The following is a 25,296-nucleotide window of genomic DNA, read 5'->3' as shown; positions in this document are numbered from 1 at the left end:
CTCACCTGATGGCCCCCCTGCGACTGTGCGTGTCTTAGGTTGTTCCTCCCTTGAGGAATCTTACCCGTCTCTGGCTAACCAGTCATCTTCCGGGGCCATACAGGGAAATGTAAAGTTGGTAAGTGAGAGAGAAGCCATATTGTTTGAAATTCCCAGTAACAATTTTACTCAGAGTTTACATAACACTGTATAAAGGCTATATGAGGAAAAGAAGCAAAAAAGATATGTTGCACGTTTTGGGGATTACTTTGATTCTTCTCTCCCCAAGTACTTTGAATTTTTATATTAATCATTACTATTTGTCAAAAAACCCTGCAGGCTTGCTGCTTAGTATTATTTTTAGGTTGTACTCTAAAAACCAGGTGATCTGCTAAAATACACCATTTCCTAAAGACAATCCACGGAATGGGAGTAAATTTTTGCAAATCACTTATCTGTTTTGTATCAAGAATACCAGGGACTTGTACCTAGCATACGTAAGGATTACAATTTAGTAATGAAAAGACAAATAACCCATTTTTTTAAATGAGCAAAATATCTGAATAGACATTCTCTAAAGAAAATCTACAAAGGACCAATTAGCCCACAGAAAGATGCTTGACATCATTAGCTCTCAGGTACATGCAGTCACAACTATAAGGAATATTGCTTCACACCCACTAGGATGGATATAATCAGAAACACAGATAATAATGTGATGGTGAGGATGTGAAGAAATTAGAACTCTCATCCATTGCTGGGTGGGAATGTAAAATAGTGCACCTACTTTGGAAAACAGTCGGACAATCCTTCAAAGAGTTAGACATACAGTAACCATATGATCCAGCAATTCTATATCTAGGTGTATACCTATGCCTAGGTAGAAATGAAAACATGTCCATCCAAACACTTGTACAATAATGGTTGTATCAGCTTTATTCATAATAGGCAACATAACTGGTACAAGATGTGGAAACAACCCAAATACCCATCAGATGATGAATGGATAAACAAATGTGATATATCCATACAATGGAATATTACTTGGCAATAAAAAGAAATTGAATACTGGTACATGCTACAACATGCATGAAGCTTGAAAACATCATGTTAAATGAGAGAAGACAGTCACAAAGGACCATATTTTGTGTGATTATGTTTACATGAAATATCCAGAATAGGCAAATCTTTAGAGATAGGAAGTAAATCAATAGGGTGGGATGGATGGAGGATTGGGGGCAACTGCTAAGGGGTGCAGGATTTCTTTTTGAGGTAGTGAAAATGTTCTCAATTTGGTTGTGGTAATGGGTACATAACTGTGGATACACTAAAAGCCATTGAATTACACACTTTACATGGGTGAATGGAATGATGTGTGAATTATATCTCAATAAAGCTAATAAAAAAATATGCCAGTTCTTTAGAGAAAATAAAGGAGATTGTTATTTGTCCATTATTATGAATAGCTGTTCTTTAACACTCAGGTATTTATTAGAATTCATAACTCAGATTTTCAGACGTGAGTCAGTTACTAATTTAATTAGAACATCACTTGTTCATTCTAAAGAAGAGTGATTAGGAAATCCAAAAAAATGATGCTCTATTGGGAATATTTTAATCATTTTCTACTTTGCAGTATGACATACATGTATTTGTTCATGTAAAATAAACCTCTGTTTTCCTCACCTAGTTCTTGGCTGCTCACATCTCCTGAGTGGGAACTAAAGGTGGGGATTCTCATTAAGGAGTTCTTGGCTTCACCTTTTCTTCCTAGGGGTCTAAGTGTCAGAATGCTAAGGAGGTGAGGCTCATCCATTAGCCTTTGGATATTATTAAGTCATATGAATTTGAATCGACCTGTATTTGGGTAAAGGAAGTGAATTTTCTTTCTACTTGGTTTTGTTTAATTCAAAATTCATTGATTCACTTAGTTATAACTGTATACTGTAGGCAAATCTTTAATGATCTTACTGACAGTTGCTTCTTATATATTTCCCATTACTTTCCAGCTTACTGCTAAGGTAGTCATGACTGAGAAATGCAGTCTGTGTTCCATTTAGGCTGGTGCTTTAAACGTCCTATCTGAGTGTCTGGAAAGGAAAAAGAATTGTGTGAAATCTGGGACACTTTCTTCCTCCCGAGTCAGAGTCTCACAAAGACTTCAGTCCTTTTTTTTGAAGTATTGCAAATTCTGAGCCAGATCATCCCTCAAACTCATGTTCAAAGGCAAATACCAAAGGATATCCTAAAGCCAAATGTGAATGAGTTTTAGATTGGCTGCCATTTTAGGTGGTTCACATCACTGCTCCTCTCATCATCACAAGTAATTCCTGCACACTTGTCCAATAGACTTTAGAAGCCCTAACTCAGTGAGTGTTTCCAAAATAAATAATACATTTTGAAATTTCCTAGAGAGGAGATTATTATGTATCTTGAAATGTCAACAAGGGCATGCCTCACTATGAAAAGCTAATGAAGGTGAAACCCTGTATCCTGCTGACCAGCACTCCCTGCACTACCGTGACTTTTCCTTATAGAAGCTGTACTGTGTGACCACATTAGGTATGCACTTCAGAAGAAACAGCTGATCTGGTTTCTTTTATGGCCTGCCTTTTTGAGATCCTTCGTTTTATGGGACTGTAGAGTCGTGTGTGTGGCATAGGACCAATGACCAGATGTGCTGTTTCTTTCTTGTTTCGACAATTGATGTTCTTGTAAATCCCTTAGAGGATTTTAATACTGTTCAACCTGTATTTGAGCTGTTCAGTCTGATGAGACATATGACCCTTGGCAGGAATTAAGTGTGCATTTGAGGAATGGCCAGTTAAATGAACACTTAAACAACTTCATAGAGTGGGCAAGAATAAATCTTCCAAGTAAAATGTATCTCTTTTCATCTGCTCCCTTAGTAACTGGTGCTAGAGTGCCAAACTCCAAAACTGCTGTTAGTTTGGATATTATCGATTCGTTTACTAGAGAGTTTAATTGTGATGCCAAGATGGTACCAGGCATTCTGTCAGTCTCTGTGTCCTACGCCTGTCATCCCACTTCCTGGATTTAGTCTTACAGTACTGTGAAGTACAAACCACACCAAGCAACTGTACCAATAGGTATTTGTGGCAAATAGGAAGAAAAAGTTGATAGAGGTCTCATCTGTATTTGTTTTCTCTCCCCCATCTCTTGCATTCTTTTCAGGCAAAAGTAGAAGAAAAGATCCAAGATGTCTTCAGTTCTTACAAGTTCAACCACCTTGTACCAAGGTAAGCTGTGTTTAGGAGTTTGAGGGAATCTGGAAGACACACCTCCCGTGGGAGCCTTTCTTTCCTCCTTGAGCCTATCCAATCTCAGGGGATAAGTCTGCTGCAAGACTGGTGTGTTTCTGGACCTTGATATGTATATCCATAGCTACCTGGATATGCTCATGACCCCAACTCCTTCCCCTATGAGAAAGCTGTTTGGAGGAGAAGCTGTCCTTGTCCTGAGCCTCAGGTGTGACATGGGGATAGCCCTCAAGGCCTGAGCTCTAAGGTCTGAAGATGGGGGAGGAAGTTCATGTTTCTGTTGCTTAGTTGTGACTGGCTACTCTGGTGTTCAGACTAGTAAATGTATCTATTTTTCTTCTTCATATTTATAAAGTTTTTCTTCTTCATATTATACTTTGTATCAGATGTACAGTCCAGGGAGTGGTAAAGGATGGATTTTTTTGATATGTATTTTAATTGACTGGGACACCGTGAGAAGTCTGAGTTTCTCCCAGCCTGGCCCTTGTTGGTAATTGTGCGGCAAATCCTAAGGATGATACTTCAAGTGAGAAATGTTTTCTGTTTTCCTTGGTGCTTAGCAAGTTGAAGTCTCCTAAGCTCTCTGATGTCAGAAATTCCAAAAAGGAGATTGTAAGCAGAAACTTATTACTGAACTTAAGCTTTATTTTCTCCTTTTCATTTTGTAATGTATCATACTAGAATTGCATAAGGTTCTTTCATCCCTTTATCAGCATTTTTCTCCTAGTCACAGGTTGTTTCTCTGAAACCTTCCTGTGCCATAGTTCCAGCCATCATCACAGATTATAGTACCACACTGTGTGCGGTCATCATTTCTTAAAAATAATATAGCACTTTTCCTTGACAAGCTGAACAAAGGGTAGTTAGGCTGCTGGCTGGTTCACTCGGGATGGGAAGCTGGAGGGTCTACAGTGCAACCTAACCATCTTTATTACATCTTCCGACTTCTGAGTCCTACCAGACTAACTGCTGCCAAGTCATTCTCTGGGTTTGTTACTTACTGGGACATCATATGGTTCTAGCCTGAGTTACCTTTGTGTCTTTTCGGCCACCATTGTATGTCACCACTATTTCCTTGCCAAAGAAATTCTGTCTGAAATCTCTTGACTACCCAAGGCAGTAATCAATTGGAAAAGGCAAAGGGGAAAAAGGGAAAGACAGGTGGAAAAGTTGTCTTTATCATCCTTCCCTGGGGAAGGAAAGAAGGACAATAACAATTAGCTAGAAGAGTCTTTCCCCAAACTGCTAAACTAAGTCTCTGCATTAACCCAAAGCTCAGACCTCAGTCAGTGAATCATTGCTCTTGTCATGAGCCACAGCAGGCGATTAGCAAAGGAAGCCGTTTGTTTAGAGAGCCCAGGGAGAAGGACTCCACGCAGGCCAGGCCAAGCGGCTCCAAAGCGGGCAGCGCTTGGGGAGGGGGCAGCATGATTGCTTTAGGAGGGGCTTTGTGCTCTGCCGGTGCATCCTCGGTGACTCACCTGACTGGGCTCTGAGTCACTGTCTGTGGCCCTGTGGACACGTGTCCTCTGTGTTTCCGAAGGGACCTTTGATCGTTTGACGTTCCCTTTTCAGCCACCATCAGAACAGAGCCCTTGGACTTCTGTTCTTACTGAGATACGAGGGAGAGGGAGGTGATAGCCTGGGAAGATGTGTTTTAAGAGTGGCGGTAGAGGACAATAAAGGAGTAAAATCCTCTGATTCACAGGTCTTAGGCCAGGTGTGGGTGGGAAAGAAAGTGTTCCTCCTGGGTTTGGATCCTTTGTGGAAATAGAATTTACCAGGGCTCTGGGTTAATTTGAGGAATCTGACATTTCCCCATTTTATCTTGTTGGCTATGAAATGAGAATTTTAAAGGATGCTAATTAGCATTTTATTATGTCACATCATGCTAATTAAAATTAGAGATATTACACATCTGGCTGAGTGGATGAGTGTAAAATCAACGTATCAATGTAAGGCTAAAATCAAACATCACCATCATAGAATGGACTTCTAAGATATAAGAATAGACCTGAAAATTGATCAACATTTTAAATTATTACCACAATTTCAGTAATTAACACTGTAGTCAGATTTTAAAGGTCTGATATTATCATGCAGGGACTAACCTTCATTGCTAGCTAAAGTGAATATTCAGATATCGACAGTAAATCTAGATGACATGGCTTGTTTGTTTTTCTGAGGTCATGATGCTGATCAGATGTGATAGAATGACACACACTCCCAGGTCCAGGGATGCCAGGAATGATGCTGATGATGGCATTTGCCTGCTCAGCCTTCTAGCACCACAGCCAAATAACAAATTTGGCTGAAATTCAAGGTTGAAACTGAATATCGGTGCATTCTACAATTATTCCCGACCCAGAAATGATTCTCTTCTTTCTAAGACTGTGAAACATGCATCCTATCCTGGAGTAGGGTGGTCTGTTCCGAGGAGCTTTTTGACCACGTGTTTAACCATTGGGTTTACCAGTATCCTGCTTTCCCATGAAAGTTAATTTTTCCTTCCCCGTGTTCCACATACTTTTGAATTTTTCCTTTTCCATTTATTACATTAGCTTTAATAAGAAATATGAAATGCATAAACTTAACACACACACACACACACACACACACACACAGAAACATGCACGTTCTCTTTCTCACATATAATTTAAAAACTGTTTTCTCTTGGGAAACAGAGTGAGCGAGGCTGACCCCGGCCTTGCCCCCACTGGGCTCTCAGTCTCCAGGGTGAGGTGGCTGTTAAACAAGCAAATGGAAATACATCATTACCAATGGCATGAGCGGCAAGGAAGAGAAAGGGATGCTCCGAGACAGAATAACAGGGAGGATGTAATTTAGGTTGGTAAGTCAGGGCAAGTGTCTTAGTCTGTCTGGGCTACTGTAACAAATGACCACAGACTAGTTGACCTAAACAACAGACATTTATTTCTCACAGTTCTGGAGAAGTCCCCGATCAAGGCACTAGCAAATACTGTGTCTGATGAGGGCCCACCTCCTGGTTCACAGAGGGCCATCTTCTGGCTATGTCCTCGCAGGTGGAAGGGGTAAGGGAGTTCTCTGGAGCCTCTTTTATAAGGGTGCTAATACCTTCATGAGAGCTTCCCCCAAAAGACCTAATCACCTTCCAAAGCACCCACCTCCTAATATCATCATATTGGGGATTAAGACTTAAACATGTGAAGTTTAGAGGGACACAAACATTCAGTCTACAGCAGAAGACCTCACAGAGAAAATGACTGTTAGGCTGAGACCTGGAAGGTGAGTGGGAGGTGGCCAGTTTAGGAGGTGGTGGGAATGTCCAAGGTAGAGAGAACAGCATGAGCTGAAGTCCTGAGACTTGAAAGAACAGAGCACGAAGAAGGCAGTGTGACCGGGGCTCAGTGAGTGTCCGAGGTGAAGTTGGAGGGAAGTAGATGGAGGCACGTCACGAAGAGCCTTGAGACCCAGTGGGGTTCAAGCCTTAGTGAGAAGCGCAGTCACATTTTATTTACAATTTACATTGCTGCTAAGCACACATATATTTCTAAGTTTCTTCTCCCACAGTGGAAGCTGACTCCCAATGTCCTTAATATATTTACTTACTTGATAATTTCTCGTCTATGTCCAGTCTGCAGTGCCCCTTTACACAGCCACACGGATGACCCCCTCATCCCCTTGAGCACTAGCACCCTGCATTCCCTTCCCCAGCGCCCCACCCCTGTGCAGAGCCTGTGCTTGCTGCTCCACCTCATTGAATGGCTTTAGGGCTGAATTGCTCAGGAAGGAAAGGGAAAGCTCTAGCTTCTCTTCTGTAACTCCTTACACAGAAAAGAGTTTTGGACAGAGGTGAACTGAGAATAAAGGAATGGTGAAGGCATTAGTGTGCCGGGGCTGCCATCAGCAAATACCACTGGCTGGGTGGCTTAACCCACATAAATTTACCTTCTCACAGTTCCAAAGGCTGGAAGTCCAAGATCAAGGGGCCTGCAGGGTGGTTTCTCCTGAGGCCTGTCTCCTTGGCTTGTATGAAGGCCACCTTTTTACTGTGTCCTCGCATGGCCTTTTCTCTTACTCCTCCCTGGTGTCTCTTCCTCTTCTTATAAAGTCACCAGACCTCCTTTGACCTTAAATAGCTCTTTAAAGGCCCTGTCTCCAAATACAGTCACATTCGGAGCTAGGGCCTGAAGAGAGGAATTTGGGGGGACACAGTTCAGTCCACAGCAGTACCATAACTGACTGAAATAAACTGGATACATGTCCCTTCTATTTAAAAGAACCATAAATCTCAAAGAAGTTAAAATTCGGCCGGCATTGTGGTCTTTGAAACTGTAGTTAAACACTGAAAGAAACCTTTTCCAAGACTTTAGAAGAATGTATGCACGTGAACTTCAGTGCGTGCTTGCATGAGTGCACTCATGGGTGTGTATTTATGATTCAGTGGATGAACATGAAAGAAAAGAGCTCCCTTGTGGAAATGGTTGCTCAATGGAGTTTCTGTTCCCCTGTGTGTGGCTAAGGTTGGTCTTCAGATGACACCAACTAAAGGGACTCATTAGTTCCCTCCTGGCAGGACTTTGAGCGCCTGGCTGGCTGAGGCCAAGGTGGAAGGGAGCTGTTGGGAGCCCCCTTTCAGGCTGCCTCAGGCCCTGTCCCTACACCAGCCGGAGCTGCAGAGAAGGTGACGGAGGCTTCCTTCAATTAATTTGTTCTGGGCGGGTGAGGCTTCAGGGAGTTTCTTGTCACTGCTAAGTCCTGAGGAGTAAGCCAGCATTTCTGCTGCCCTAGAGGCAGAAAAACATTTGCCTCTGAGGTCTTTCATTTTCTAGTGAATGAAAAGCCCCTTGTCAAGTAAGAGGCGTATTGAGGAGGCAAGGAAAAGGGTTCCCACTCCAGATTTCTTTCTTCTTTTTCCATTAAGAGGAAGGATTTGCTTGGTTGCTTAATTTGGCTCCCTAAAAATACCGAGTCTCATAGAGAAGGTTACCCTTTGCTGACAGGTCCCCTGCTGTGTGGTGTCTGAGCAGGAAAGGTCATCGACCCTCCCCTAGAGTAGTCACCCTCTCTGTTGGAATGAAGTTTAACTTCTCCTTTGAGGTTTATCTTTCTTTTAAATTGAGGAGACATGTCCAGGGAGAACAGTGTCTTTTGGTCAGTCAGAAACTGACCTTACCATTCCTTTACTTTTTCCTCTGTTCATCTGACAAATGGATGTTGAGAGCCTGCTCTGTGCTGGGCACAGACGCTCAGACAGACATGAGCTCTCTCATGGTTGCATGGCAGCAGAGTAGGCAGGCCTACAGAACCGGTCCTCCTTCCGAGTACAGCTTCCTTCTCATTCCCCAGCATTAGGGCCAGAATCTCAACATTTCACTCATGTAGGATCATAAGACATTACTTCCAAGAGATTAGTGCTGTCTTGCCTGGCACTTCTGACTGGGCGGCTACTGTTCTATTTTGGGACAGAGTGCTTTCCCTTCTCTGCCTTGTGGCTTAGCATCTCAAGGTGTTGGGCATGTTTAAGTTCCTTTCTTTTTTTTTTTTTGTCCTTTATAGATTTTTTAAATTTGGTATCATTAATCTATAATTACATGAGGAACATTATGTTTACTGGACTCCACCCATCACCAAGTCCCCCACACATACCCCATTACAGTCTCTGTCCATCAGCGTAGTAAGATGCTATAGAGTCACTACTTGTCTTCTCTGTGCTGTACAGCCCTCCCTGTGCCCCTCTCTCATTATACATGCTAATTGTAAGGCCCCCTTTCTTCCCCCCCTCTTTATCCCTCCCTTCCCACCCATCCTCCCCAGTCCCTTTCTCTTTGGTAACTGTTAGTCCATTCTTGGGTTCTGTGAGTCTGCTGCTGTTTTGCTCCTTCAGTTTTTTCTTTGTTCTTATACTCCACATATGAGTAATCATTTGGTACTTGTCTTTCTCCACCTGGCTTATTTCACTGAGCATAATACCCTCTAGCTCCATCCATGTTGTTGCAAATGGTAGGATTTGTTTTCTTCTTATGGCTGAATAATATTCCATTGTGTATAAGTACCACATCTTCTTTATTCATTCATCTACTGATGGACACTTAGGTTGCTTCCATTTCTTGGCTATTGTAAATAGTGCTGTGATAAACATAGGGGTGCATATGTCTTTTTCAAGCTGGGCTGCTGCATTCTTAGGATAAATTCCTAGAAGTGGAATTACTGGGTCAAATGGTATTTCTATTTTTAGATTTTTTTTTTTTGAGAGGGCATCTCTCATATTTATTGATCAAATGGTTGTTAACAACAATAAAATTCAGTATAGGGGGGTCAATGCTCAATGTACAATCATTAATCCATCTCAAGCCTAACTCTCGTCAGTCTCCAATCTTCTGAAGCATAACGAACAAGTTCTTACATGGTGAACGAATTCTTACATAGTGAATAAATTCTTACATGGTGAACAGTACAAGGGCATTCATCACAGAAACTTTCGGTTTTGATCATACATTATGAACTATAAACAATCAGGTCAAATATGAATATTCATTTGATTTTTATACTTGATTTATATGTTGATCCCACATTTCTCCCTTTATTATTATTATTATTTTTATTTTTAATAAAATGCTGAAGTGGTAGGTAGATGCAAGATAAAGGTAGAAAACATAGTTTAGTGTTGTAGGAGAGCAATTGTAGATGATCAGGTGTGTGCCTGTAGACTATGTGTTAATCCAAGCTAGACAAGGGCAATAAACCATCCACGGATGCAGAAGATTTCTCTCAAAGCAGGGGGGATGAGGTTCTGAGCCTCACCTCTGTTGATCCCCAATTTCTCACCTGATGGCCCCCCTGCGACTGTGCCTGTCTTAGGTTGTTCCTCCCTTGAGGAATCTTACCCGTCTCTGGCTAACCAGTCATCTTCCGGGGCCATACAGGGAAATGTAAAGTTGGTAAGTGAGAGAGAAGCCATATTGTTTGAAAAGGTTAGCTTTTTACTTCTTTGCAGATTTATGCCCTGTGGCTTCTATGCCCAGCACTTGTCTCGAGGTATCTTTACCACCTGGAGGAATTATGATACTCGGTAACTTCGATATGAGGCACGAATTCTATTTAAGGGTTGTAATTAGGAAGGAAGAAGAAAAGCTATAGAGGTAGCATATGGAAGAAAACATGGGAGGATTGATTATTTCTTTGACATATCTTCTTGTAGAGTACCTTAAGTATGTATAGGTTTTAAACTACTAACTAATTTGTACACACATATTAACATAATAGGAATACGGTGACATAAACAAAGCAAATCTATAATTACCATCCATCTCCAGTGAAGCCAAGAAAACCATTTAGGCACCCTAGGCATTTGTGAAAATTTGTCTATGGTATGATGGATATTGTCCAACTGTACTTGAACAGTCTGAGAAAAATCAGACAAATTAAAGCAGCCCATTTCTGGGATCTGTTCACCTCCCATATGTCCTTTTAACCGTAGATAGTCTATAGTCATAAGATTTTGGAGTGCTACACCTTGCACCCCTCCCAACTCCTGGTTGAGTTCCAACAGTACAGATCCGGTCAAATTCGTTGTCTCACTGTATGCACATGCCAGCCTAGACATCTCCCTCCTCATTCCAATGGCAAGTCCAGGAAATGGGGTGGACGCAGCCACGACCACTGTGGAGGCTTTTTGATGATCATCCCCCAGCACAAGTCCTCCAGAGAGTGCTGATGCCGGAAGCTCCTCCTCATATCGTATCTTAGTTCATTTTCTGGGTAGCCAAGCTAGGCCTTGATCTTCTGCATAGAAACAAACAGACCATTTGCCCACACTTTGACATGCCCTCTATACCACTGTGCAGAACTCATTGGAGGTCAGCACACAGGGACTGCTTTTTTTTTTTTTTTTTTTATTAAGAGAAAGGAATATTATCAGAAAAGAGTACCTCCATAGCTGATCATCTGACACCCTTTAAGTGATCAACATTAAGGATATTTAAAGCATGCGTTGATCTTTGATTTACCAATAGTTTTATCCTATCAAGGAGTAATCCCCCTTTTCTTTCTTTCTTTCTTTTTTTTTTTTTAATCTTTAATCTACATGTACATGAAGAGTACTATGTTTACTATGCTCTCCCCTATATGAGGTCCCCGCTAACAACCACATTACGGTTACTGTCCATCAGCTTAGCAAAATGTTGTAGAATCCCCCTACTTGTTCTCTCTGTGTTGTGCAGCCCACCCTCCCCTTTCTCCCTCCCCCCCCATGCATGCTAATCTTAATACCCCCCTCTTCTTCCCCCCCTTATCCCTCCCTGCCCACCCATCCTCCCCAGTTCCTTTCCCTTTGGTACCTGTTAGTCCATTTTTGGGTTCTGTAATTCCGCTGCTGTTTTGTTCCTTCAGTTTTTCCTTTGTTCTTATACTCCTCAGATGAGTGAAATCATTTGGTATTTCTCTTTCTCCGCTTGGCTTATTTCACTGAGCATAATACTCTCCAGCTCCATCCATGTTGCTGCAAATGGTTGGATTTTTCCACTTCTTATGGCTGAGTAGTATTCCATTGTGTATATGTACCACATCTTCTTTATCCATTCATCAACCAATGGACATTTAGGTTGCTTCCAATTCTTGGCTATTGTAAATAGTGCTGCGATAAACATAGGGGTGCATCTGTCTTTCTCAAACTTGATTGCTGCATTCTTAGGGTAAATTCCTAGGAGTGGAATTCCTGGGTCAAATGGTAGGTCTGTTTTGAGCATTTTGATGAACCTCCAAACTGCTTTCCACAATGGTTGAACTAATTTACATTCCCACCAGCAGTGTAGGAGGGTTCCCCTTTCTCCACAGCCTCGCCAACATTTGTTGTTTGTCTTTTGGATGGCAGCTATCCTTACTGGTGTGAGGTGATACCTCATTGTAGTTTTAATTTGCATTTCTCTGATAATTAGCGATGTGGAGCATCTTTTCATGTGTCTCTTGGCCATCTGTATTTCTTTTTTTAGAGAACTGTCTGTTCAGTTCCTTTGCCCATTTTTTTTTTTTTTTTTTTTGAGAGGGCATCTCTCATATTTATTGATCAAATGGTTGTTAACAACAATAAAATTCAGTATAGGGGGGTCAATGCTCAATGTACAATCATTAATCCATCTCAAGCCTAATTCTCGTCAGTCTCCAATCTTCTGAAGCATAACGAACAAGTTCTTACATGGTGAACGAATTCTTACAGAGTGAATAAATTCTTACATGGTGAACAGTACAAGGGCATTCATCACAGAGACTTTCGGTTTTGATCATGCAATATGACCTATAAACCATCAGGTCAAATATGAATATTCATTTGATTTTTGTACTTGATTTATATGTTGATCCCACATTTCTCCTATTATTATTATTATTTTTATTTTTAATAAAATGCTGAAGTGGTAGGTAGATGCAAGATAAAGGTAGAAAACATAGTTTAGTGCTGTAAGAAGGCAAATGTAGATGATCAGATGATCAGGTGTGTGCCTATGGACTAAGTATTAATCCAGGCTAGACAAGGGCAGCAAGACATCCACGGATGCAGAAGATTTCTCTCAAAGCAGGGGGGGTGAGGTTCTGAGCCTCACCTCTGTTGATCCCCAAATTCTCACCTGATGGCCCCCCTGCGACTGTGCCTGTCTTAGGTTGTTCCTCCCTTGAGGAATCTTACCCGTCTCTGGCTAACCAGTCATCTTCCGGGGCCATACAGGGAAATGTAAAGTTGGTAAGTGAGAGAGAAGCCATATTGTTTGCAAAGGTTAGCTTTTTACTTCTTTGCAGATTTATGCCCTGTGGCTTCTATGCCCAGCACTTGTCTCGAGGTATCTTTACCACCTGGAGGAATTATGATACTCGGTAAATTCGATATGAGGCACGAATTCTATTTAAGGTTTGTAATTAGGAAGGAAGAAGAAAAGCTATAGATGTAGCATATGGAAGGAAACATGGGAGGATTGATTATTTCTTTGACATATCTTCTTGTAGAGTACCTTAAGTATGTATAGGTTTTAAACTACTAACTAATTTGCACACACATATTAACATAATAGGAATACGGTGACATAAACAAAGCAAATCTATAATTACCAGCCATCTCCAGTGAAGCCAAGAAAACCATTTAGGCACCCTAGGCATTTGTGAAAATTTATCTATGATATGATGGATATTTTCCAACTGTACTTGAACCATCAGACAAATTAAAGCAGCCCATTTCTGGGATCTGTTCACATCCCATATGTTCTTTTAACCATAGATAGTCTATAGTCATGAGATTTTGGGGTGCTACAACTTGCACCCCTCCCAACTCCTGGTTGAGTTCCAACAGTACAGATCCAGTCAAATTCGTTGTCTCACTGTATGCACATGCCAGCCTAGACATCTCCCTCCTCCTTCTTATGGCAAGTCCAGGAGACGGTGGGCTGGATGCAGCCACAACCGCAGCATCGTCCGGATCCCTGTGGAGGCTTTTTGATGATCATCCCCCGGCACGAGTCCTCCAGAGAGTGCTGATGCCGGAAGCTCCTCCTCATATCGTATCTTAGTTCATTTTCTGGGTATCCAAGCTAGGCCTTGATCTTCTGCGTAGAAACAAACAGACCCTTTGCCCACACTTTGACATGCCCTCTATACCACTGTGCAGAACTCATTGGAGGTCAGCACACAGGAACTGCTTTTTTTTTTTTTTTTTTTTTAATTAAGAGAAAGGAATATTATCAGCAAAGAGTACCTCCATAGCTGATCATCTGACACCCTTTAAGTGATCAACATTAAGGATATTTAAAGCATGCTTTGATCTTTGATTTACCAATAGTTTTATCCTGTTAAGGAGTAATCCCCCTTTTCTTTCTTTCTTTCTTTTTTTTTTTTTTTTAAATTTTTAATCTACACTTACCTGAAGAATACTATGTTTACTATGCTCTCCCCTATATCAGGTCCCCCCTAACAACCACATTACGGTTACTGTCCATCAGCTTAGCAAAATGTGGTAGAGTCACTACTTGTCCTCTCTGTGTTGTGCAGCCCACCCTCCCCTTTCTCCCTCCCCCCCATGCATGCTAATCTTAATACCCCCCTTCTTCTTCCCCCCCCTTATCCCTCCCTGCCCACCCATCCTCCCCAGTTCCTTTCCCTTTGGTACCTGTTAGTCCATTTTTGGGTTCTGTAATTCCGCTGCTGTTTTGTTCCTTCAGTTTTTCCTTTGTTCTTATACTCCTCAGATGAGTGAAATCATTTGGTATTTCTCTTTCTCCACTTGGCTTATTTCACTGAGCATAATACTCTCCAGCTCCATCCATGTTGCTGCAAATGGTTGGATTTTTCCACTTCTTATGGCTGAGTAGTATTCCATTGTGTATATGTACCACATCTTCTTTATCCATTCATCTACAGATGGACATTTAGGTTGCTTCCAATTCTTGGCTATTGTAAATAGTGCTGCGATAAACATAGGAGTGCATCTGTCTTTCTCAAACTTGATTGCTGCGTTCTTAGGGTAAATTCCTAGGAGTGGAATTCCTGGGTCAAATGGTAGGTCTGTTTTGAGCATTTTGATGCACCTCCATACTGCTTTCCACAATGGTTGAACTAATTTACATTCCCACCAGCAGTGTAGGAGGGTTCCCCTTTCTCCACAGCCTCGCCAACATTTGTTGTTGTTTGTCTTTTGGATGGCAGCTATCCTTACTGGTGTGAGGTGATACCTCATTGTAGTTTTAATTTGCATTTCTCTGATAATTAGCGATGTGGAGCATCTTTTCATGTGTCTCTTGGCCATCTGTATTTCTTTTTTGGAGAACTGTCTGTTCAGTTCCTCTGCCCATTTTTTAATTGGGTTATTTGTTTTTTGTTTGTTGAGGCGTGTGAGCTCTTTATATATTCTGGACGTCAAGCCTTTATCAGATCTGTCATTTTCAAATATATTCTCCCATACTGTAGGGTTCCTTTTTGTTCTATTGATGGTGTCTTTCGCTGTACAGAAGCTTTTCAGCTTAATGTAGTCCCACTTGCTCATTTTTGCTGTTGTTTTCCTTGCCCGGGGAGATATGTTCAAGAGGAGATCACTCATGTTTATGTCTAAGAGGTTTTTGCCTATGTTTTTTTCCAAGAGTTTAATGGTTTCGTGACTTACATTCAGGTCTTTGATCCATTTTGAGTTTACCTTTGTATATGGGGTTAGACAATGGTCCAATTTCATTCTCCTACATGTAGCTGTCCAGTTTTGCCAGCACCATCTGTTGAAGAGACTGTCATTTTGCCATTGTATGTCCATGGCTCCTTTATCAAATATTAATTGACCATATATGTTTGGGTTAATTTCTGGGGTCTCTAATCTGTTCCACTGGTCTGTGGCTCTGTTCTTGTGCCAGTACCAAATTGTCTTGATTACTATGGCTTTGTAGTAGAGCTTGAAGTTGGGGAGTGAGATCCCCCCTACTTTATTCTTCTTTTTCAGGATTGCTTTGGCTATTCGGGGTCTTTGGTGTTTCCATATGAATTTTTGAATTATTTGTTCCAATTCATTGAAGAATGTTGCTGGTAATTTGAGAGGGATTGCATCAAATTTGTATATTGCTTTCGGCAGGATGGCCATTTTGACGATATTAATTCTTCCTAGCCATGAGCATGGGATGAGTTTCCATTTATTAGTGTCCCCTTTAATTTCTCTTAAGAGTGACTTGTAGTTTTCAGAGTATAAGTCTTTCACTTCCTTGGTTAGGTTTATTCCTAGGTATTTTATTCTTTTTGATGCAATGGTGAATGGAATTGTTTTCCTGATTTCTCTTTCTATTGATTCGTTGTTAGTGTATAGGAAAGCTACAGATTTCTGTGTGTTGATTTTGTATCCTGCAACTTTGCTGTATTCCAATATCAGTTCTAGTAGTTTTGGAGTGGAGTCTTTAGGGTTTTTTATGTACAGTATCATATCATCTGCAAATAGTGACAGTTTAACTTCTTCTTTACCAATCTGGATTCCTTGTATTTCTTTGTTTTGTCTGATTGCCGTGGCTAGGACCTCCAGTACTATGTTAAATAACAGTGGGGAGAGTGGGCATCCCTGTCTGGTTCCCGATCTCAGTGGAAATGCTTTCAGCTTCTCGCTGTTCAGTATAATGCTGGCTGTGGGTTTATCATATATGGCGTTTATTATGTTGAGGTACTTGCCCTCTATTCCCATTTTGCTGAGAGTTTTTATCATGAATGGATGTTGAATTTTGTCAAATGCTTTTTCAGCATCTATGGAGATGATCATGTGGTTTTTGTCTTTCTTTTTGTTGATGTGGTGGATGATGTTGATGGATTTTCGAATGTTGTACCATCCTTGCATCCCTGGGATGAACCCCACTTGGTCATGGTGTATGATCCTTTTGATATACTGTTGAATTCTGTTTGCTAGTATTTTATTGAGTATTTTTGCATCTACATTCATCAGGGATATTGGTCTGTAATTTTCTTTTTTGGTGGGGTCTTTTCCTGGTTTTGGTATTAGGGTGATGTTGGCTTCATAGAATGAGTTTGGGAGTATTCCCTCTTCTTCTATTTTGTGGAACACTTTAAGGAGAATGGGTATTATGTCTTCTCTGTGTGTCTGATAAAATTCCGAGGTAAATCCGTCCGGCCCCGGGGTTTTGTTCTTGGGTAGTTTTTTGATTACTGTTTCAATTTCTTTGCTTGTAATTGGTTTGTTTAACTTTTGTGTTTCTTCCTTGGTCAGTCTTGGGAGGTTGTATTTTTCTAGGAAGTTGTCCATTTCTTCTAGGTTTTCCAGCTTGTTGGCATATAGGTTTTCATAGTAGTCTTTAATAATTCTTTGTATTTCTGTGGAGTCTGTCGTGATTTTTCCATTCTCATTTCTGATTATGTTGATTTGTGTTGACTCTCTTTTTCTCTTAATAAGTTGGGCTAGAGGCTTATCTATTTTGTTTATTTTCTCAAAGAACCAGCTCTTGGTTTCGTTGATTTTTGCTATTGTTTTATTCTTCTCAATTTTGTTTATTTCTTCTCTGATCTTTATTATGTCCCTCCTTCTGCTGACTTTAGGCCTCATTTGTTCTTCTTTTTCCAGTTTTAATAGTTGTGATGTTAGACTATTCATTTGGGATTGTTCTTCCTTCTTCAAGTGTGCCTGGATTGCTATATACTTTCCTCTTAAGACTGCTTTCGCTGCATCCCACAGAAGTTGGGGCTTAGTGTTGTTGTTGTCATTTGTTTCTATATATTCCTTGATCTCTATTTTGATTTGTTCATTGATCCATTGATTATTTAGTAGCATGTTGTTAAGCCTCCATGTGTTTGTGAGCCTTTTTGTTTTCTTTGTAGAATTTATTTCTACTTTCATACCTTTGTGGTCTGAAAAATTGGTTGGTAGAATTTCAATATTGTGGAATTTACTGAGTCTCTTTTTGTGAGCTAGTATGTGGTCTATTCTGGAGAATGTTCCATGTGCGCTTGAGAAGAATGTATATCCTGTTGCTTTTGGATGTAGAGTTCTATAGATGTCTATTAGGTCCATCTGTTCTAGTGTGTTGTTCAGTGCCTGTGTGTCTTTACTTATTTTCTGCCCGGTGGATCTATCCTTTGGGGTGAGTGGTGTGTTGAAGTCTCCTACAATGAATGCATTGCAGTCTATTTCCCTCTTTAGTTCTGTTAGTATTTGCTTCACATATGCTGGTGCTCCTGTATTGGGTGCATATATATTTAGAATGGTTATATCCTCTTGTTGGACTGAGCCCTTTATCATTATGTAGTGGCCTTCTTTATCTCTTGTTACTTTCTTTGTTTTGAAGTCTATTTTGTCTGATATTAGTACTGCAACCCCTGCTTTCTTCTCACTGTTGTTTGCCTGAAATATGTTTTTCCATCCCTTGACTTTTAGTCTATGCTTATCTTTGGGTTTAAGGTGAGTTTCTTGTAAGCAGCATATAGATGGGTCTTGCTTTTTTATCCATTCTATTACTCTATGTCTTTTGATTGGTGCATTAAGTCCATTTACATTTAGGGTGACTATTGAAAGATATGTACTTATTGCCATTGCAGGCTTTAGATTCGTGGTTACCAAAGGTTCAAGGTTAGCTTCTTTAGTATCTTACTGCCTAACTTAGCTCGCTTATTGAGCTGTTATATACACTGTCTGGAGATTCTTTTCTTCTCTCCCTTCTTATTCCTCCTCCTCCATTCTTCATATGTTGTGTGTTTTGTTCTGTGCTCTTTTTAGGGGTGCTCCCATCTAGAGCAGTCCCTGTAGGATGCCCTGTAAAGGTGGTTTGTGGGAAGCAAATTCCCTCAGCTTTTGCTTGTCTGGGAATTGTTTGATCCCACCATCATATTTAAATGATAGTCGTGCTGGATACAGTATCCTTGGTTCAAGGCCCTTCTGTTTCATTGCATTAAGTATATCATGCCATTCTCTTCTGGCCTGTAGGGTTTCTGTTGAGAAGTCTGATGTTAGCCTGATTGGTTTTCCTTTATAGGTGACCTTTTTCTCTCTAGCTGCCTTTAAAACTCTTTCCTTGTCCTTGATCCTTGCCATTTTAATTATTATGTGTCTTGGTGTTGTCCTCCTTGGATCCTTTCTGTTTGGGGTTCTGTATAATTCCATGGTCTGTTCGATTATTTCCTTCCCCAGTTTGGGGAAGTTTTCAGCAATTATTTCTTCAAAGACACTTTCTATCCCTTTTCCTCTTTCTTCCTCTTCTGGTATCCCTATAATACGAATGTTTTTCCTTTTGTATTGGTCACATATTTCTCTTAGTGTTGTTTCATTCCTGGAGATCCTTTTATCTCTCTCTATGTCAGCTTCTATACGTTCCTGTTCTCTGGCTTCTATTCCTTCAATGGCCTCTTGCATCTTATCCATTCTGCTTATAAATCCTTCCAGGGATTGTTTCACTTCTGTGATCTCTTTCCTGACATCTGTGATCTCCTTCCGGACTTCATCCCACTGCTCTTGCATTTTTCTCTGCATCTCATCCCACTGCTCTTGCATTTTTCTCTGCATCTCATCCCATTGCTCTTGCATTTTTCTCTGCATCTCTGTCAGCATGTTCATGATTTTTATTTTGAATTCTTTTTCAGGAGGACTAGTTAGGTCTGTCTCCTTCTCAGGTGTTGTCTCTGTGATCTTTGTCTGCCTGTAGTTTTGCCTTTTCATGGTGATAGAGATAGTTTGCAGAGCTGGTACAAGTGACCGCTGGAAGAGCTTCCCTTCTTGTTGGTTTGTAGCCTTTTCCTGGGAGAATAGCGACCTCTAGTGGCTTGTGCTGGGCAGCTGTGCGCAGACAGGGCTTCTGCTTCCCGCCCAGTTGCTTTGGGGTTTATCTCCGCTGTTGCTGTGGGCTTGGCCTGGCTGGGGCTCTTCCTCCAAAATGGTGGAGCCCCGTTGGAGGGGGAGCAGCCAGGAGACTATTTATCTCCGTAAGGGGTCTCTGTGCTCCCTGCTGCCCAGGGGGTTAGAGTGCCCAGAGATCCCCAGATTCCCTGCTTCTGGTCTAAGTGACCTGTCCTGCCCCTTTAAGATTTCCAAAAAGCACTCTCCAAACCAAAACAACAGCAGCAACAATGAGAGAGGGAACAGAAAGAAAGAGAAAAAAAAAGGAAAAAAAAGGAAAAAACAAGCGATTTTTTTTTTTTTTTTTTTTTGTCCTCAGGTGCCGGTCCCAGGCACCCGCTCACTGGTCCTGCTGCCCTGTCTCCCTAGCACCAGGGTCCCTGTCCTTTCAAGGCTTCCAAAAAGCACCCACCCACCGGTCCCGCAGGGAAGGAACGCTCAATATTCTTTGTCCTCAGGCACTGGTCCCACGCACCCGCTCACCAGTCCCGCCGCCCTGCCTCCCTAGCACCGGGGTCCCCGTCCCTTCAAGGCTTCCAAAAAGCACTCGGCAAAAAGAGAGAAAAAAAAAGGGGAAAAACGCGCGATTTCTTCCGTCCTCAGGTGCTGGTCTCAGGCACCCACCCACCGGTCCCACAGGGAAAAATGCGGGATATTCTTTGTCCTCAGGTGCCGGTCCCAGGCACCCGCTCACCAGTCCCGCCGCCCTGCCTCCCTAGCACTGGGGTCCCTGTCCCTTTTAGGCTTCCAAAAAGCACTCGCAGAAAAGAGAAAAAAAAAAGGGGAAAAACGCGCGATTTCCTCTGTCCTCAAGTGCCGGTCTCAGGCACCCTCCCACCGGTCCCGCAGGGAAAAACGGGGGATATTCTTTGTCCTCAGGCGCCGGTCCCAGCCACCCACTCACCATTCCCGCCACCGTGCCTCCCTAGCACTGGGGTCCCCGTCCCTTCAAGGCTTCCAAAAAGCGCTCGCCAAAAAGAGAAAAAAAAAAAGGGGAAAAACGCGCGACCTCCTCCGTCCTCAGGCACCGGTCTCAGGCACCCGCCCCCAGGTCTCGCAGGGAGAAACGCGGGATATTCTTTGTCCTCCTGCGCCGTTCCCAGGCACCTCCTCACCGGTCCCGCCACCCTGCCTCCCCAGCAACAGGGGCCCGTCCCTCTAAGGCTTCCAAAAAGCGCTCGCCAAAAAAAAAAAACAAAAACAAAACCGCTCCGGTTTCTCTCCACCCGCCGGGAGCCGGGGGGAGGGGCGCTCGGGTCCCGCCGGGCTGGGGCTTGTATCTTACCCCCTTCACAAGGCGCTGGGTTCTTGCAGGTGTGGATGTGGTCTGGATGTTGTCCTGTGTCCTGTGGTCTCTATTTTAGGAAGATTTTTCTTTGTTATATTTTCATAGCTCTATGTGTTTTTGGGAGGAGATTTCCACTGCTCTACTCACGCCGCCATCTTGGCTCCCTTCTTCCCTTTGCCCATTTTTTAATTGGGTTATTTGTTTTTTGTTTGTTGAGGCGTGTGAGCTCTTTATATATTCTGGACGTCAAGCCTTTATAGGATCTGTCATTTTCAAATATATTCTCCCATACTGTAGGGTTCCTTTTTGTTCTATTGATGGTGTCTTTCGCTGTACAGAAGCTTTTCAGCTTAATGTAGTCCCACTTGCTCATTTTTGCTGTTGTTTTCCTTGCCCAGAGAGATATGTTCAAGAAGAGGTCACTCATGTTTATGTCTAAGAGGTTTTTGCCTGTTTTTTTCCAAGAGTTTAATGGTTTCATGACTTACATTCAGGTCTTTGATCCATTTTGAGTTTACCTTTGTATATGGGGTTAGACAATGGTCCAGTTTCATTCTCCTACATGTAGCTGTCCAGTTTTGACAACACCATCTGTTGAAGAGACTGTCATTTTGCCGTTGTATGTCCATGGCTCCTTTATCAAATATTAATTGACCATATTTGTTTGGGTTAATGTCTGGAGTCTCTAATCTGTTCCACCTGTCTGTGGCTCTGTTCTTGTGCCAGTACCAAATTGTCTTGATTACTATGGCTTTGTATTAGAGCTTGAAGTTGGGGAGTGAGATCCCTCCTACTTTATTCTTCTTTTTTTTTTTTTTTTTTTTTTTTTTTGAGAGGGCATCTCTCATATTTATTGATCAAATGGTTGTTAACAACAATAAAATTCAGTATAGGGGGGTCAATGCTCAATGTACAATCATTAATCCATCTCAAGCCTAATTCTCGTCAGTCTCCAATCTTCTGAAGCATAACGAACAAGTTCTTACATGGTGAACGAATTCTTACAGAGTGAATAAATTCTTACATGGTGAACAGTACAAGGGCATTCATCACAGAAAGTTTCGGTTTTGATCATGCAATATGACCTATAAACCATCAGGTCAAATATGAATATTCATTTGATTTTTGTACTTGATTTATATGTTGATCCCACATTTCTCCTATTATTATTATTATTTTTATTTTTAATAAAATGCTGAAGTGGTAGGTAGATGCAAGATAAAGGTAGAAAACATAGTTTAGTGCTGTAAGAAGTCAAATGTAGATGATCAGATGATCAGGTGTGTGCCTATGGACTAAGTATTAATCCAGGCTAGACAAGGGCAGCAAGACATCCACGGATGCAGAAGATTTCTCTCAAAGCAGGGGGGGTGAGGTTCTGAGCCTCACCTCTGTTGATCCCCAAATTCTCACCTGATGGCCCCCCTGCGACTGTGCCTGTCTTAGGTTGTTCCTCCCTTGAGGAATCTTACCCGTCTCTGGCTAACCAGTCATCTTCCGGGGCCATACAGGGAAATGTAAAGTTGGTAAGTGAGAGAGAAGCCATATTGTTTGCAAAGGTTAGCTTTTTACTTCTTTGCAGATTTATGCCCTGTGGCTTCTATGCCCAGCACTTGTCTCGAGGTATCTTTACCACCTGGAGGAATTATGATACTCGGTAAATTCGATGTGAGGCACGAATTCTATTTAAGGTTTGTAATTAGGAAGGAAGAAGAAAAGCTATAGATGTAGCATATGAAGGAACCTTGGGAGGATTGATTATTTCTTTGACATATCTTCTTGTGTAGTACCTTAAGTATGTATAGGTTTTAAACTACTAACTAATTTGCACACACATATTAACATAATAGGAATACGGTGACATAAACAAAGCAAATCTATAATTACCAGCCATCTCCAGTGAAGCCAAGAAAACCATTTAGGCACCCTAGGCATTTGTGAAAATTTATCTATAATATGATGGATATTTTCCAACTGTACTTGAACCATCAGACAAATTAAAGCAGCCCATTTCTGGGATCTGTTCACATCCCATATGTTCTTTTAACCATAGATAGTCTATAGTCATGAGATTTTGGGGTGCTACAACTTGCACCCCTCCCAACTCCTGGTTGAGTTCCATCAGTACAGATCCAGTCAAATTCGTTGTCTCACTGTATGCACATGCCAGCCTAGACATCTCCCTCCTCCTTCTTATGGCAAGTCCAGGAGACGGTGGGCTGGATGCAGCCACAACCGCAGCATCGTCCGGATCCCTGGGGAGGCTTTTTGATGATCATCCCCCGGCACGAGTCCTCCAGAGAGTGCTGATGCCGGAAGCTCCTCCTCATATCGTATCTTATTTCATTTTCTGGGTATCCAAGCTAGGCCTTGATCTTCTGCGTAGAAACAAACAGACCCTTTGCCCACACTTTGACATGCCCTCTATACCACTGTGCAGAACTCATTGGAGGTCAGCACACAGTAACTGCTTTTTTTTTTTTTTTTTTTTAATTAAGAGAAAGGAATATTATCAGAAAAGAGTACCTCCATAGCTGATCATCTGACACCCTTTAAGTGATCAACATTAAGGATATTTAAAGCATGCGTTGATCTTTGATTTACCAATAGTTTTATCCTGTTAACGAGTAATCCCCTTTTCTTTCTTTCTTTCTTTCTTTTTTTTTTTTTTAAATTTTTAATCTACCCTTACATGAAGAATACTATGTTTACTATGCTCTCCCCTATATCAGGTCCCCCCTAACAACCCCATTACGGTTACTGTCCATCAGCTTAGCAAAATGTGGTAGAGTCACTACTTGTCCTCTCTGTGTTGTGCAGCCCACCCTCCCCTTTCTTCCTCCCCACCATGCATGCTAATCTTAATACCCCCCTTCTTCTTCCCCCCCCATCCCTCCCTGCCCACCCATCCTCCTCAGTTCCTTTCCCTTTGGTACCTGTTAGTCCATTTTTGGGTTCTGTAATTCCGCTGCTGTTTTGTTCCTTCAGTTTTTCCTTTGTTCCTATACTCCTCAGATGAGTGAAATCATTTGGTATTTCTCTTTCTCCACTTGGCTTATTTCACTGAGCATAATACTCTCCAGCTCCATCCATGTTGCTGCAAATGGTTGGATTTTTCCACTTCTTATGGCTGAGTAGTATTCCATTGTGTATATATACCACATCTTCTTTATCCATTCATCTACCGATGGACATTTAGGTTGCTTCCAATTCATGGCTATTGTAAATAGTGCTGCGATAAACATAGGGGTGCATCTGTCTTTCTCAAACTTGATTGCTGCGTTCTTAGGGTAAATTCCTAGGAGTGGAATTCCTGGGTCAAATGGTAGGTCTGTTTTGAGCATTTTGATGAACCTCCATACTGCTTTCCACAATGGTTGAACTAATTTACATTCCCACCAGCAGTGTAGGAGGGTTCCCCTTTCTCCACAACCTTGCCAACATTTGTTGTTGTTTGTCTTTTGGATGGTAGCTATCCTTACTGGTGTGAGGTGATACCTCATTGGAGTTTTAATTTGCATTTCTCTGATAATTAGCGATGTGGAGCATCTTTTCATGGGTCTCTTGGCCATCTGTATTTCTTTTTTGGAGAACTGTCTGTTCAGTTCCTCTGCCCATTTTTTAATTGGGTTATTTGTTTTTTGTTTGTTGAGGTGTGTGAGCTCTTTATATATTCTGGACGTCAAGCCTTTATCGGATCTGTCATTTTCAAATATATTCTCCCATACTGTAGGGTTCCTTTTTGTTCTATTGATGGTGTCTTTCGCTGTACAGAAGCTTTTCAGCTTAATGTAGTCCCACTTGCTCATTTTTGCTGTTGTTTTCCTTGCCCGGGGAGATATGTTCAAGAAGAGGTCACTCATGTTTATGTCTAAGAGGTTTTTGCCTATGTTTTTTTCCAAGAGTTTAATGGTTTCATGACTTACATTCAGGTCTTTGATCCATTTTGAGTTTACCTTTGTATATGGGGTTAGACAATGGTCCAGTTTCATTCTCCTACATGTAGCTGTCCAGTTTTGCCAGCACCATCTGTTGAAGAGACTGTCATTTTGCCATTGTATGTCCATGGCTCCTTTATCAAATATTAATTGACCATATATGTTTGGGTTAATTTCTGGGGTCTCTAATCTGTTCCACTGGTCTGTGGCTCTGTTCTTATGCCAGTACCAAATTGTCTTGATTACTATGGCTTTGTAGTAGAGCTTGAAGTTGGGGAGTGAGATCCCCCCTACTTTATTCTTCTTTTTCAGGATTTCTTTGGCTATTCGGGGTCTTTGGTGTTTCCATATGAATTTTTGAATTATTTGTTCCAATTCATTGAAGAATGTTGCTGGTAATTTGAGAGGGATTGCATCAAATCTGTATATTGCTTTGGGCAGGATGGCCATTTTGACGATATTAATTCTTCCTAGCCATGAGCATGGGATGAGTTT

At 41.6% G+C, this 25,296-nt stretch overlaps 1 protein-coding gene across 1 annotated transcript in view; it reads left to right on the top strand.

The window, feature by feature from the left end:
• Positions 1-25,296, top strand: part of FNTB (farnesyltransferase, CAAX box, subunit beta) — a 94,026-nt gene that overhangs the window by 17,033 nt on the left and 51,697 nt on the right. Inside the window, exon 2 of the mRNA XM_037006220.2 lies at positions 3,175-3,239. Coding sequence (XP_036862115.1) covers positions 3,175-3,239 — 65 coding nt within the window. The remainder of the gene's footprint in view (positions 1-3,174; positions 3,240-25,296) is intronic.

This window comes from Manis javanica, chromosome 8 (genome assembly GCF_040802235.1).
Source record: "Manis javanica isolate MJ-LG chromosome 8, MJ_LKY, whole genome shotgun sequence".
NCBI classification, from domain to species: Eukaryota; Metazoa; Chordata; class Mammalia; order Pholidota; family Manidae; genus Manis; species Manis javanica.
Note: the sequence above shows the minus strand (reverse complement) of the source record. Positions and strands in the feature narration are given on the sequence as shown.